This window comes from Tauraco erythrolophus, chromosome 14, assembly GCF_009769465.1.
Source record: "Tauraco erythrolophus isolate bTauEry1 chromosome 14, bTauEry1.pri, whole genome shotgun sequence".
Classification (NCBI taxonomy): Eukaryota; Metazoa; Chordata; class Aves; order Musophagiformes; family Musophagidae; genus Tauraco; species Tauraco erythrolophus.
The window spans coordinates 13,422,539-13,437,688 of NC_141478.1; the positions used below are offsets into that span (position 1 = coordinate 13,422,539).

The following is a 15,150-nucleotide window of genomic DNA, read 5'->3' on the forward strand; positions in this document are numbered from 1 at the left end:
GTTTAAACAGAGTTTGGAACCATGGCTGGAGTTAATTGGGAAGATTAAGAGCTCCTCTGGTGTTTTATTTAGGGACCCACAGTACATTTTTCCAGATGTACCTGATCTCTGCCATTTTTATTTCCCTCCTATCCATCACCTCCTTAATTCAAAACTTAGTGGTCAAGCAAGCAAATACCAAGGCAGTAAAACAATAGCACGTGGTGTTCATAAAAAAAACCCACAAAACAAAACAAACAAACAAACAAAAAAAAACCCAAAACATCTCCATCGTTTGCCAGATACGCAGATGCCATTAACTTAAATCAATTCCAAGCTTAAACAGCCTGTCTTCCCCCTCCACTTCCCTTGGCCTCTTCTCATTTACACGCACACTGTTCGGTTACCCCTACCCCAGCACTCGCACTGTGTCGGTGTCCTCAAAGCATTTCAAGCAAAGAAAGCTAAGTAGTATTGACAGTGGTTGTTTTGTTTAAAAAAAAAAAAACCACACCACCCCACACACAAGAGAGAATTCCAATTTTGCTTCCAATCACTCCCCCTCCGTGGGACAAGGTGGGCTATTTTGATGTATCTGAGCAGCATGCTGGAGGACGGTGAAACGAATCATATGCTCTGCAGAGATGCTGGTGCAGTTCTGCAGGGATGCGGTGCCGGAGCTGCCAAGTCCCATCTTCTCCCTGTGGATGTGGCAGAGCTCAGCCCAGCACAGCTGGGGACCTCCAGGTCAGCTGCAGCTTGACACCTTCTGCAGTTGCAGCTTATTGCGTGTTTTTTAAAAGTTTATTCACCTTGACCTGGTTTTGCAGAAATACTTTTTTCTCCCATTTCCTTTCAGCCTCATATTAAGCTACAGAGAAATACCATCTTGGAGTTTCACAGCATCTTTGGACCAGCTGTCCTTGGGGTCCCACTTGCTTGCTTTCTCATGGAATTTTGTACATCCCTAGAGCATAGACGTGGTTATTTTTCATGCCATTCTTAGCATATTAGAGTCAAAAATAGAATTACTCTATGTAAAAAGCAAGGACATTATATCTCTGGAGAAAGAGCAGTGTACTGCAACAACAAGCAACTTCAAGGCACAAAAATAAACCCTCATAATTTTCTTCCTGAGAGGATGAGAAATAAGGGGGGTGGAGGGAAGAAGAATGAATTGGTACCCAATAGCCTCAGTCTTAGCTGCACTTCATCTGTTTAAAGCACACATGTTGCACTGAGACCTTGTTTAATATTTAGGCTGATATTGCCAGGCCTTGCTTTACTAACAGCATATGATGATGTTCCTACTGGGAACAATTGGCTCCTGTATGCTAAAGAGACCCTGCTGCGGAAGGAATAGTAAGCATTTGAGCTACAGAAGCATAGGGAAACGTGCACCTCCTGTTAACCAGGAGCGATGACTGGTAATTACCAAGCCCAGAAAAAGCACAGATACCTCCATAGCCCTTCTCTTTCCCTCACCCTCCCAGAGAGAGTGTGTGAAAGAATACACAGAAGAGTTCCTGCATCCTGGTGAAGAATCCCAGTCCTTCATGAAATCACATTCGACTCCCCCAGGATCTGTCACAAGCGTCACAGCGTTCAGACATTCAAACATCAGAAGAAGGGCATAGCTGCTCCCAGGCACCAAATACTCTGTCTATACCAGGAAAACATGGCCAGAGGTTGAATCAGGAGATTTGCTTCTGGGCCACTGCAAGTAGATACTGAAGCACAGATGTAACATGTGGAAAGCACCTGCTGTGTAGTTGTGCACAGTCTGTCCTGGCTCTGTTTTCTCTCTGTGTGCTTTGGGAGATTTTTGTTTGTTTTAAAGAGGCAAGGGGAGAGACTAAGTTGTCACTGCATTCCTGGAGCAAAAGAGTTTGTATGTACTGAAAACAGAAAGCCTCAGCAGCTGTAAGTGAGGCTATTCCTGCTGCTGGCTTCCAGGATGCTTAGCTGTATCCCTCATACTTAGATAACACAGGCTGGATTCTCCATTATTCAGTGTTTGCAATTTTTTTTTTCTCTTCAAGTTTTTCCTCAAACCAGTATCTACCAGTCTGGAAACTGATCGTAAAGTAGTTCTACAAGCGAGTGCTACAGATCATGTACAAACAGAAGTTGCTACAATAATTGCATCTGGATAAAAACAAGATAGCTGCAAGGCCTTGAAAGGTTTTTCACGGCTTTTAAGAGTCCCAGTGGCAAATAATACTTTGGCAAGGAAATCCTTTCTTTTCTAGATAATTGTTACTTTTGTGTGGAAGAATGTGATGGTTGAGTCCTTCTAAAGAAGCCTGTGAGGCTTTTTTCCTCAACAAGATAATTGGTTTATCAGTCATTGTATGCTGGATGCTTTCCCAGAGACTCTGTCCCATCTAAGCAATAAACAGTTCCTTAGCACATATCAAGGAACTCGTTACTGTCCTGTTGTGAAAAATTACATGGTCAGACATTAAAGCAAGTATAGTTTTCCTATGAGATAATAATTTTTCATCTAATTAGACATTTTTGCTACACAGTCACCATGATACCTCATTTCTAAATGCAGCGTCTTTGAAAGGAAAGTGTAAGACGTGGTAGATGTGGAGAAGACAAAGGAGATTAAACACAGAATGTTTCAGAGACTGCAGTTAAACTCTTCAACATTTAATGCCCAGGATTTGCTATATAGCATATACTGGTAGGGGCAAAACTGACAGTCTGAAGGCCAATAAATCCTAACCAATTCGAGATGTCCCCTATTGCCACCAAAGCGCTATCTGCTGGGTTTTGTGAGCTATTCCTGCTTACCTACAATCCTGCTCTAGTGTTTTGGATATGCCAGCATGCTTCTCCACTCTAAAAGACCTTTTTTGACCGAAGCTAGCATTTAAAGAAAAAACAAACAAATAAACACACTGATATAATCACAACATCTGTCTCAAAAAACAGAAACAGAATCAATAGGTCATTGCAACAGGTAGTAACCAATCCTCCTGCAGTCTCATTCCCTAAAGATCAGGCCAGGTGATACCTTGTTCTATTATGACTCGATTTATGGCAAATCTCCCTTGTCAAATCTTTGCTGCCAGTGTGCAAGTGTTTTGTCTTGCAGCACCAGCCAGATTTCTACGGTAGGGATGTTCAGTCTTTTCAATGTATTTTGCACTTGCTGTCAACATAACGAGCTGACACTGAAAGACTTTAAGCCTGTTTAGAAAATACAGTGGTCAGTTTATCAAAACCTCTTTTTAGTTGTACAGCGAAGCTTAAAAAGCCCAAACACGACAGTATTTTACTATCGCTCCTGGCAGACAGACCTGCTTGTTTCTGAAACATCTGAGCACTTCCAGATAAGAGCAAAGCCTCGTTCGCTCTGTGTGTGTGTGCCGTGGGGTGCTGCGTGAGCGAGTCCTGTGTAGTTTACGCTTGCCACCCACTGCCAGAAGTTAAGCAGATGAGTTTGCTGCCTTGGCAGAGCTCCCCTGCCTGCTACAAAGTGGGAGGTGCAGCACTGAAATGGAGCACTTGAAAGTCACCCTTCGAAGATACCATTCCCTAGGCTTCAGCCTGGTTTAGGTTTCGGTTCTGGTGTATGTTGCCAAATTAAAAAAATTAAGAGTGTTGGTAGCCACTTCCAGAGAGGTGACTTGGCTGCTCGCAGGCGGGACCCGAGGGCTGGGTGACGAGCAAAGCAGCTGCTGCCTGGTGGGTGCCTCCATTTGGGTTGTGGCTCAGGGACAGCGTGCACAGAGATGATCCTCATTGGGCCTTTTCATCAGGGCAGGGTTTCCTCTCTCACAAGCTGGATGCAAGTTTCCAGGATATGAGTGAGTATAATGTCTCATTTGTAACATCAAATAGCAGCTGTACAAAATCCCAGCAGCGTGTCAGCTCTGCCAGGTGATCGAGGGAGCTCTTGTGAAGGTTTCCATACCATGGGCCGGCTTCGGCCACGGGACAGTGCTGTTACCCAGACACCGCTTGCCAGCTCCTGCTTTTAGACACAGGAGAATACAGCAGGGTAGTTCCATTCCCAGCCAGCTGCTGGGGGTAGCAGGAGAAAAGCTTAGCCAGCCTCTTCCTTGGCAGCGTCGGCAGAGCCGATGGAAACCGCAGCTGAGCTCCTCTCCCCCTGGATATGGTCTCTGGAGGCCTCACCGAGACGAGGAGAACATTTTAACCACTGGTTCTGCATTGCTCCACTTCTCCGTACAGACAGAGCTCCCCAGCCCACCACCACCTCCGCCAGGTACTGAAAGGCACATTCCAGCAGGTAGCAACAATATATTAGTAGTAAAGTAAATGCCAAGTGCAAGCCAGCTGCTGAAATAAGACCATCATTAGGAAATTCCAGTCGCTAGATTCCCAGACAGTGCTTTTTTGCAGCATGATTGCAGCTCGTATAAAGCACTGGAAGGAAAAATTGCCTTTTTCTTTTTTCCATTCAGTCATATTCCCTCTCTACAGGGCTGTTGCTGCCATTCCCAGCCCGTCCAAGTTCTCCCTTCAGACGTTTGGATACCGGTACATTCTCCCAGGATCATATAATTAACAATCTGTAATCTCCTGTTCCACTACAGAAGTGAGCAATTATTTTATGTTCATAGTAACAATTTAGAAGTGTTAAAAGTTTGAGCGCTGGGCCCCTGGTGCTTACACATGTTTAAACTGGCCCTCCCCGAAAGCCGATATATTCCATCTGGTCTATTGGATTTCTTGGCTTAAAGTTACTGGAAACACTGAATGTTTCTTCTGCAGTGATCCTGTAGCTGTCCAAGAGTAATACATGCGCTTACAGCCAGCTCCTTGGCTGCTCAGTACTAAACTTCTACAGGAGAAGTGCTTTTAGTGCACTTTTTTGCCTGTCTGCTTTTAGAGCTATTTTGAAATCTTGAGTTCTGCAGTTCACTTTTCTAATCAATCTTACAGCATGTAAGTGATACTTAAAGGATAAGTAAAACACACAAGTTTGCAGCTCATTACCTCTAAATGTTTTGCCTGAATGCTGCAAATTAAGCAACTGCATTTTTTTGTTGTTTGTTTTTCTACATTCTCCATTCCAAATCTGCTCTAGCTTTTTCTCATCCTTGTAGCTTTCCAGAACAGCATAATAAAACTCTCTGCTCTTATTTTCCTCAGAGGTTAATATGCTTTCTTAACTATTTATGTCAAGAAAAAAAGACTTTGCAGGTAACCACGTGTTATAAAGAAACAAGCTGCCAGCCCAGTAAATTATCAACATGAGCAGGAACACTGGATTAACCGTTCTGATACTCACTGCTCATTTAACTCTCTGCTAGAGCTTTATGATACAGCTGCCTCATTCCTTCCCATTGGCATTCCCAGACTCTCCAGGCTCGGGTTAAAATACACAGATGCATTCAAACTGGGTCACACAAATCATTAAAACAGCCCATTCCTACAGCAGTTTTCACAACCCAGCTATCTTCTACTGTAGCAAACTCTGAGAGCGTGCCTGTCCCTTGGCTTAGCCCATCTCCCACAAGACCGAGCTACTCCTAGCAGCTGGAGGGATGCCCATGTTTCCAGCAGCATTGCTGACTCCTTAAAGCCTGTCTTTTGCTGCAGAGGCTGCCCTGCATTTGAAAATTGAGGATTCAGGAGTATTAAAAATATTTCAGCCTCTTCATCATCTTTACTTTCCTACATCCTTCCCTCTTGTTCAGTTAAGATTCAGCCCTCTGCTCACTTACAGCACAGCTGGAGTGCAGATGCAGGGACCTTTTCTGACTCCCATCACCTCCGGTTCCTGCCAGGCTGCAGGAGCCCACTGCAGTCGTGCAGTTCTTCATGTTTTTAGCTCAGTCTTTTAGCTTAGAACAGCTCAAACTCACCTCTCCAGGATGCTCTCAGGCCAGCTCAGTGCCCCCCACGCACACACACTGCTTGGCAGGGGCTGGAAAGCACAGCCCACTGCCGGGAGTTGGGATCACACTCCCAGCACCAGGGCAGTAGGCAACACCGCCCTCAGTGTGATTCACTTGAGACCAGGTGAAGGCCATGGCTGAGGCAATCGATTAACTGGTACAAGCTGCAGCTGGTGCTGCAGTACCAGCTGCCGGGCAGCCGTAACTCCGCAGGTGCAACAAAGCCAAAGAAATTGCTCTGTATCCTCTCTCTCCAAGCGACCCTGTCAATACCATTAAAAATGCACTGGGCAAACTCCGCAGAAACTCCGTGGATGAACTCCAGCTCTCTCCCTTTCACCTGCGAAGCAGTGCTCCCCCAGAGCTCACCTCCACATGTCCTTCTGCCGTTTGCCAGGGGAGAGAAGAGCCTGGCTGCAAGACTTCATTAAGGCTTTGACTAAGAAGTGGCTAACTGGGAGGGAAATGGATCGTGTGCTCAGGGGGAGCTGTTTCCATGCCTGTGTAATTGCTTTCAGAAGCCGTCGGCTGTGCTCGCTCCTGGGCATAGCGGAGCGTGTTCTGGTTCACTGGTTCTGCCGTGTGTTTTGTGCAGAGCGACTGAATGGATATTTACATGAAAATAGTATTGCTGAGCATTTAGTTCTAATCATTTTGTACTTGGTACAGCCATCTGGAATCCAAATATTTCAAGAATATTACAGATGCTCTCGCATTTTAGTCTCAAAAACTCTTTAAAATATAAAACTCTGACATCCACTCTCTAGAGTTGCCAGACTTTTTCCACACTTCTGTTATTAAGCAACTCTGTTATTAAGCAATCCTGTTATTACGTTTAGTGGATGTGAGGCATCTTTGCCGTGTTCAGCACTGTGTGCCAGAAGCTGGGCCAGTGCTAGCGGGGAGCAGGGAGGCAGCGTGACGGTGGGACCCCCCGGGCGCAGGGACTCTCTCCCCTGTCCCCCTTCCCGCCTGCAGCCAGGCACACGCTGGGCGTCACAGCTGTGGAAATACAGGTCTGAAGAGCTGCACTTTTGGAAGGATGGAAGGCTGCTACAGGATCAGTCCCACCACATGGGGTTTTTTTAATAGCTTTTATCATGCGCTGCTCTCTAGAGAGGGATAAAGCAAATCTGAAGGCAGAACTGGTCCTTACTTTGGTAAAAACTAAGATGTCAGACTTTCTGTTATGGAAGCTGATAGTCACCCAGCAAAGCAGTATGCTCAAAGATTGGATTTTCTTTCTTAGCTTTGGTGTAATGTTCCTGAAAGCTAATAGCATCTATAAAGTTGTTGCTGATTTGTTTTGCTGTATGAAAGCGCAAAATAGAATTGCTGTACGTAGGAGGCAAAGATGATGCATTTTGTGTAACGAGCAGTGTGCTGCGGTAAGAGAAGACTGCCGCGATAAACCTACGGTCCCCATGAAAGCCTGAACTGCATCACGCGGCTCACCACTTGTGATCTTTGAAAGGCAAGGCGTCACCTTGGACTCGGAGCACTATGTGATTTTGGAGGCAGGAATCCAAACCATCAGTCCAGTTGCTCGCACACCTTCCAGGACACACGGCTGTCAAACCGTGCGCGCCCTGAATTGAAGCAAAGCTGCGTACAGCCCTTGGCAAACAGCCCCCACGCCGCTGTCTGGGCTGCGCTAATGGGCTGATGACCGTTGCCTGCCTTCTCCTCGTGGCGCGGACATTGTCTGACCCCACCAGCAAGCGCTTGGGCAGGTGGAGACCAGGAGCTGAGGCTGTGCAGAGCACCTATCCCCGTGGCCAGGTTGGCACCTTGCTAGTGCAGCCGGGATGCTCCAGTTGTCCTCCTCCCTGAGCTTCTCAGCAGTGGCCTGGCGTGGTGCAGGGACCGTGGCAGGAGGCTGCAGCTCGCTTGTTTAACATGGAGCACCACAGTAGGCTACAGATGCACAAGGTTGTCCTGTGTCCCAACCGAGTGCTGCCCTTCCCCACTGGGACCTTGTCTGCATGGTACAGTTCACTGGGAGAGAGCACACAGCAGTCACAATGGTGAAACTAATTACCAGCTATTACGGATTTTGTAATACCCAGAGCAGCACAAATCACGGAAGGAGGCGGGAGAAAGGAGTGTGCACAAAGTATCTGGATATGCCTGGTTTCTGAGGGCTCGGAGCACTCGTGGCTGGTACGGTTTAGGTGCTAGAGATGCCACAGTGAGACAGGCTGGAGAGACAGGAGCACGAGTGGTGGAGGGGGCCGCAGCAATACAGGAGGCATGAAACTGGGGTCCTGGTTGAAGCAGAGCAAGATGCAAGAGGAGAGGATTTAGCATTAGGGCCTGGTAAAGGAAATCATAGAGGAAAGGGGAATACAGCTTCTAGAGAAAAGTTTAGCAGCTCCAACGTAATAACAGATTTATTTTATTTTTAGAAAGAAGAGAAGGAGCTTACTCGGATGCTGTTAAATAGCAGATCCCGCACTTGGGACTTGCTACGGCAAAACGCTCCAGCCTTAACACTCAGTTCAACGCAGCCTGATGCTCTCTGGCTGCACTGCCCATTTCAGAGCTTGCACCTTTTGTTGGGAACTGTGTTGTCATCATTTGAGGTACCCAAACTCAGGGGTGTCACGGGGGAAGAAACCCATCTTTGGAGATCACAGTCTGTTCAGTTTTGGGATGACAGCCAGGACTTTGAGGAACATACCTCAGAACCACTTTTTTTGTGCCAGACAAACCTCACTTCTGAGAAGTTTATTAGAAGCTTTTATATGCTAATTGAGCATAGAATTTTGTCTCAGAAATCACATGGATGGGAGGGCAGCTGCATGCCTGTGTATTTGAGAACGTGCTGGTGGTCGTGCTGGTCCTGGCTCTCCCACAGATGCACCGGCGTAACAAGGGCGTGGAGCGTGCGATGAGGGACGTGGTGCTTTGGTAGCCACCTCTTTCTGCACGCCACGACTGCAGGCTTTGCTTCAAGCCACAGAATTGCAATGGCTCTGCAAAGCTCTCCCTGCAGCGATGCGCTGAGCACAGTGGGAGCCAACTGGGCTCTCACCTGGTGAAAATGACACGGAGGCTGAAGTGCCATAAATGTTAATAAAACTAATATTCTGAAAATCTACTGCAATTATTTTCAGGTTTTAATCAAAAGAGATACTGAACAACTGTGTCCACTTGATTAATAGCAAATAGTTACTACAAAAACAGACACTAATATTAATCTTCATTTTACTGTGTCAAATGCACATAATTATTCAGCACAGATACTATTATATACCCGTGTTCTGCTAAGTGAAAGAATGCTTTCATCCTGGTTTTATCATTTCTAGATTAAATCACCGTTTTTCTATTTCCCCCAGTCAGCAGCTCAGCCCCACAATTTTATCTCCAAATGACAGGCAATTCTTTTAAGCACATGAAATTTTTTCCAGGTGGTGATTCAGTTGAAATTAAATTTTACTCTTTCATATTGCTCAGTAGTACAGCTGTAGCACACAAAGAAAGATGACAACTTTAATATTCCAGCTAACTTGAAAAATAGGATTTAAACAGTAGACTGTTTAAATTCAGAGTGTTATTTACTCGAAGTGAGTGCTGGCACCCAGCACCCATTTTGCCTCACGGGAGAATGCAGGGAGCACAGGGAGGAAGGAGAGGCTGCGGCGAACCCACAGCAGCATGAGTGAGGCCACGGATCAGCCTCCACCACAAAGAGCAACAGATGACGGCTGCACAGCGGGGTGACAGCATCCATGTGCTGAAGGCTGGAAAGAGCCTCTGGAGCTCACCCAACCAGCCTAAGACCCGCTCGGGCTCCCAAATCAAATCAGCATTGGAGGCTTTGATTTTTATTTTCATTTTTAATCGCTTAGTGGTTTGATGCCCCCGCAGCTGGTGAAGGACACAGTTACCTCCATCCCCCTTGCACCAGCCACAGCTCTGGTCTCCCAGCGAGCAGAGCGAGGTCTCCAGCTGGCAGGGAAAGATGGGCATCTCCAGGGCGTGAGCAAACACCGAGGAGGTGCGAGGGCATGGCCAGGAAGGTGCCTTGTACCAAAGAGGCTGCTCTGCCAGCACTTGGCACTCACCGGCCGTAAGCCCGAGTATACACGCGCTCATCACCCTTTGGCTACAATGATCAAATGTCCTTTGATCCAACAGAGAATTCACTACCCTAGTATTAAACTGGATGATTATTTCATATGAAGTCTTTCTGTTTCCTGTACTTTTTCCACACAGGGTCAGTTAAATACCAACATTAACATGAAAAACAGAGGAAGGTCAAATTTATCTGTACCGATAATTACAGAAGCTCATTGGGTAAAGTCCAGCAGGAGTAGCCACATGCTCAGGTGCTGAGTGAAACTTGCACGGATAGGTAAAAGATAAAAAAAAATCCAAGCAATTTGATAAATGTAGAGCAAATAGCTGATGTATTTTCATCTGGCAGGAACTGTATGCACTGAAGCACCCATGTTTTACAAAAAATCACATTCTATAATTTTTCAAATTGATAACAAATGGTAAAGGCTTCATTACTAGAGATTAAAGCAAAATACATCCACGTTTCTGAATCTGCTTTATCAGCCTTAGTCTCTCAGCTGCTGCTCAGTCTAACGGTGGAACCACAGTGCCTCCCACTGACCAAAAGTATAATTCCTTCAGGTTCGTGTATTTATTTGTCAGTATCTCATTTCGCTCATCTCTGATAGCTTATGTATTATTTCGATCACAACACCTCAACGGATCTCTCTGCCAAGAAAGCTTTAATATTGAACTTCAAAATTAAAAGACTAGCAAAGAACCAGCATAGATATCCCCTGCCAGAATATTCTGTACTTAATTTGTAAGCAGAAAACCTCAGTGAGAGCAAGACCTGAACACGGATGTCTGAGACGCCAAGGACATCTGGAAATAGTGTTGGAAATGTTCCCGTTACTGCAACCATGACAATACGTAATGATCAGTAGTGACATACATAACATTGCAGTTAAGCACAGGTGCTACTTTTCTTACCAGATTGTGAAAATCATTCATCAAATAAAATTAACATTTTCCCTCTTCTCTGTTATCCTGAAACAGGTCCCGATTGTTTCAGTTCCAAGAATCTCGCACTGCAAGCCCAAAAAAAGATCCTGAGTAAAATGGCAACCAAAACCATGGCTAACATGCTAATCGATGACACAAGCAGTGAAATCTTCGATGAGCTGTACAAAGTAACAAAAGAACACACCAGAAACAAAAAGGAAGCCCATAAAATTATGAAAGACCTAATTAAAGTGGCAATAAAAATTGGGATCCTCTATCGAAATAATCAGTTCAACCAAGAGGAGCTGGAAATCGTAGACAAGTTCAGGAAGAAGCTGAACCAAACTGCCATGACAATTGTCAGTTTCTACGAGGTAGAGTACACTTTTGATAGAAACGTTCTTGCAGAACTTCTGAATGAATGTAAGGACCTTGTGCATGAACTAGTAGATCGACACCTGACACCGAGATCCCACGGGCGCATCAATCACGTCTTCAATCACTTTGCAGATGTGGAATTTCTAACTGCCCTCTACAGTCTTGATGGGGATTGTCGGCCATACCTCAAAAAGATCTGCGATGGCATCAACAAACTACTTGATGAGAAGGTCCTTTGAAACTACGCTCAAAACCAAGAAACCAACCAAAAACTTCTCCCTAGAACTGGTCACCCTTCATGAGCCATGGTGAGCAAGCGAGCTTCCTTCCTCACGGTCTCTTACTACAGTCTCCAGCAGAGATCAGAAAGTGCTCACCAGGCTCATGATGAAGTGGAAAACTTAAATCAGAAAGCTATCAATTTTAATGTTTTGTTCAGATAATTCAGTCTTTTCCAAGGAGCCGAGTGAACGAGGCTGCCGATATATATTGTTCAGAAACAGATGGCTATACACCATGATCTTACTAGCTTTGTGTTCAAGGCTGAACGTGTAAAAAGAAAGTAAACTCAAATACACGGCTACATAAAAATAGACAGGTGAAGGTAAAAGAGCAACGCATGGAATTTACCCCCAGGCCCTGGGTGCGTGTGTTTTTTTTTATTTCCACACTAACTGAAAAAGCTTAGACAGAAAGTAGGGCTGTGATGGATTAAGCTCACTCCTTTCAAAAGGATCAGGAACCAATATATGAGAAGGCATCTCTGATTTTACATGGTATTCAAGTCTAATAGGGGAACAACAAATAATGCAAACTGAGTAGAAGTGGGAGAAAATTTAAAGAACTGCTCTATGCAGCAATGTTTTCATTAGAGAGTTTTGTCTCATACCTGCTCATAACAGAGAGAAGGTGTCATTTTAATTTTGAAAAGCAGCTCAGTGGTTCAAGCTCAAAGGTAACCAGAAAATTAGATCAAGTAGTACATCGGTTTGCCCACTGTCAGGGTTTGCGTATTCAGTAACATCAGATGAGTTTAGGCTGAAGGTTGTGCTGCTCTTTCCGCTCTTACTGTTTTGCCTGCTGCAACAGAATGTTCTTTGTGAAGATTTTGAAATTGCACTTGTGAAGAGGAGCATGACTAAGACACCAACAGAGCGACAAAACGACATCTACATCCCCTATCCTTGAAATATTCAGCCTAGATAAAACTCTCGGTTTAACATGTCCTTGATGTTAATTTGTGCCTACAGTAAAACAGAGGTGTGATAAACAAGGGACTCCATTCGCTGTGCTTGTGGTGCCATCTAAATGTAGCATTCCCACAGCAGTCTTAAGAGGACAGTCTTAGTGACTCTAGTGAGCTTCATGACTGACTTATTTGTTCAGAACGTTTTCAGCGACTTTTCTTTTTTAAACAAAATATACTGATGTCTTCAAACTGAAAACATGTTGCCAAGAAATACTGGTTTCTGTACAGTTCTGTTAGGATTGAGGGAGAACCAGAGCAGAGTAGATACACCAGCTTGCCACTTGCAGAATCTTGCAGCTGGGCAGGTGCTGGCTGATCCTAAGCCAAGGAAGTATGTTCAGAAAACTCTCCTCAACTTGCCCTCTACATCTTATCCTCCAGACTCACCTCTATCTACTGACACTTCAGTATCATGTACCATCTCCTCCTAGCTGACGCAGATAGCAGACAATCCCATTGCCTGGAGGTAACACCTTCCATATCACATATATTATAACACAGAGATGCATGTACTTGAAAGTTGACAAAGAGAAGAAAATATAAAGCCATTCCTCTCTAAGGAAAACTTCCAGCGTTGATCAGCCATTACTTTAGGGTAAGAAAAATTTATGTTTCTCATTTAAACTCTTAAATACTGTGATGGTGGAGAAAACGGTTCAAAATTTTGTTATTTTTCTGTCTTTCCTCAACCCAGAATAACTATATTGTATCTCTTGCAACAACAATTTTGACTATCACGCCTTTATACAGCTGAGAATACACATACCCAGATCGCATATTCACTAGGGTTGTGCTGGATGGATTTTTATCTGTTCCCAGAAAAACTCATTTTGGAGCACAGTAAAAATGGCAGCACAAGACATTACCAGAGCAGTCTGTAACAATGTAATTTTCCTCCTGTATTTCCTTTAACCATAAAAAGTATATTTAGTAGCAATGAAGGTGACAATTCCTTTGCAACACAGCACAGTAACGAAACACCAACATTTGGGGTCGCGAGTTCAGCCATTTGCAGAGCCATATTTACATGAACCATTAGCTGCATTTTTTCCAAGCACGTACTTGTCCATTGATGCTTTTGAACAGTATTTATTGTATTCAACACTCCTGTCCCAGTGCACACGTCAGATTTTGTGTGTTTGTTTCACTTGTGGCAACCATTTGTTTTTTTAGAGCCAGAGAAAATGATTATTCAGCATTCAAGATGTCCAAAGGAAAGGGATATCCTGTATCTGTGACTTTCTTTTTGCGTGTTGCAAGTATCAATATTCAGATTCTGGTATTTTAGACAAACCAGTTGAACATCTGTTGTTTATTTATAAATCTGAGTAGCCTTAAGGAAAGAGAATGTTTTCAAGTATTTCTCATACTTGCATATCCTGTATATTCATTGTTTACTTTTGTACTTGTAGCTTGGTATGTAATAACATTGCTAAAATATGAGCAATGTTCAAATCACCTTAAGTATATGATGTATTATCATATTCGTGGATTAAAAATGTGTGGTTACTGCCCTTTTTGACTCCTTTTTATTTATTTATTCTACCATGCCATGTAAACTGAAAGTAAGCAATAAGAGAAGGGAATTTGTGTAATCTATCACCTTCAACTTTTGCAACATTAATGCTGTTTGACAACCAGATTTTGTGAACGTAGGAGGGAGGTCGATGGACAATTTAAGGGTTTAAAGAAAACTGGAAATCCACTTTTCTGTTGCATCACACACAGGCAACACAAACGTGTCAGCAGTAGAGGAAATTTCTGGTTTTCCACAAAGTTCTCAAGCACTTGAGCTAACAAATGATGCTGGCTCAGTGTGTTTAGTAGCGTGGTTAAGTCAGAAGGCTCAGAAACTCCTTCACAAGCCACGTGGAAGAAAAAGCACAAGCTTTCTGCCTTCAAGGTACCAGCCTCTCCCCAGGCACAGCTGGAGCAGTGCCTGGAAGACTAACAGGCAGCCTGTGTCGAGGCCGGAGCAGATGTAACATGCCAAGATCTAGCTCTCTACTGAGCATCTTCTTGCAAGTTTTCCATGATGTGTTTAGCTCAGTTTATCTAAATGTGAGTTAAGTTAGACAGAAGACACATCCCTGACAGATTTCAAATCCCTGCTCTAAACATGGAGATGCTACAACCTACCAGAATGTTTTAACAGCAGCAAGCATATATCCTCCTATCCTTATTCCCAGAAAAGGCACGCTGTTTTGGCTGAAACAGCTCAGAAAGATTTGCAAACAACTCACATGGTAATTATACTGGAAGCAATTAAAGATTGGCACAGAGAAAACTGCCAACTACCTTAAAATAAAAGTTTAAAGCAATCTTCATAAGTGGTGTTGAGCCACACCACTGATAAATTATTGCCGTCAGGTTAATTTTATGAATCATATCATGGCAGGACACAATATTCTTTGCTTCATCACTGCCAACTTTATTACATAAAGTTAAAGAGAAAAATGTTAACGTTCAAGAAACTCTCAAGGGAGTGACCACTCCTGGCATCCTAATGGAATTGTACATGTACCACAGAACAGTACACCACACTGAACATGTAATCTTATTTGTGTCAAGAGAAACATTCTCAGAGAAAGGCATATAAATAGTTGACCCTGAAGAGAACCAAGAGGTAAAGTACAAACCTCTTACCACAGC

General features: G+C 44.1%; 1 protein-coding gene across 2 annotated transcripts in view; it reads left to right on the forward strand.

Moving 5' to 3' along the window:
• Nucleotides 1–13,074, forward strand: part of TIPE3 (TNF alpha induced protein 8 like 3) — a 55,520-nt gene extending 42,446 nt beyond the window's left edge. The window contains exons 1-2 of one of the 2 annotated variants that reach the window (XM_086620224.1): nt 3,693–3,800; nt 10,926–13,074. In XM_086620224.1, coding sequence (XP_086476350.1) covers nt 3,797–3,800; nt 10,926–11,488 — 567 coding nt within the window. In that variant the 5' untranslated portion in view covers nt 3,693–3,796 and the 3' untranslated portion in view covers nt 11,489–13,074. Of the gene's footprint in view, nt 1–3,692; nt 3,801–10,925 lie in introns of those variants that run through there. The other variant, XM_086620223.1, reaches the window with a different exon arrangement.
• Nucleotides 13,075–15,150: the final 2,076 nt, after the last annotated feature.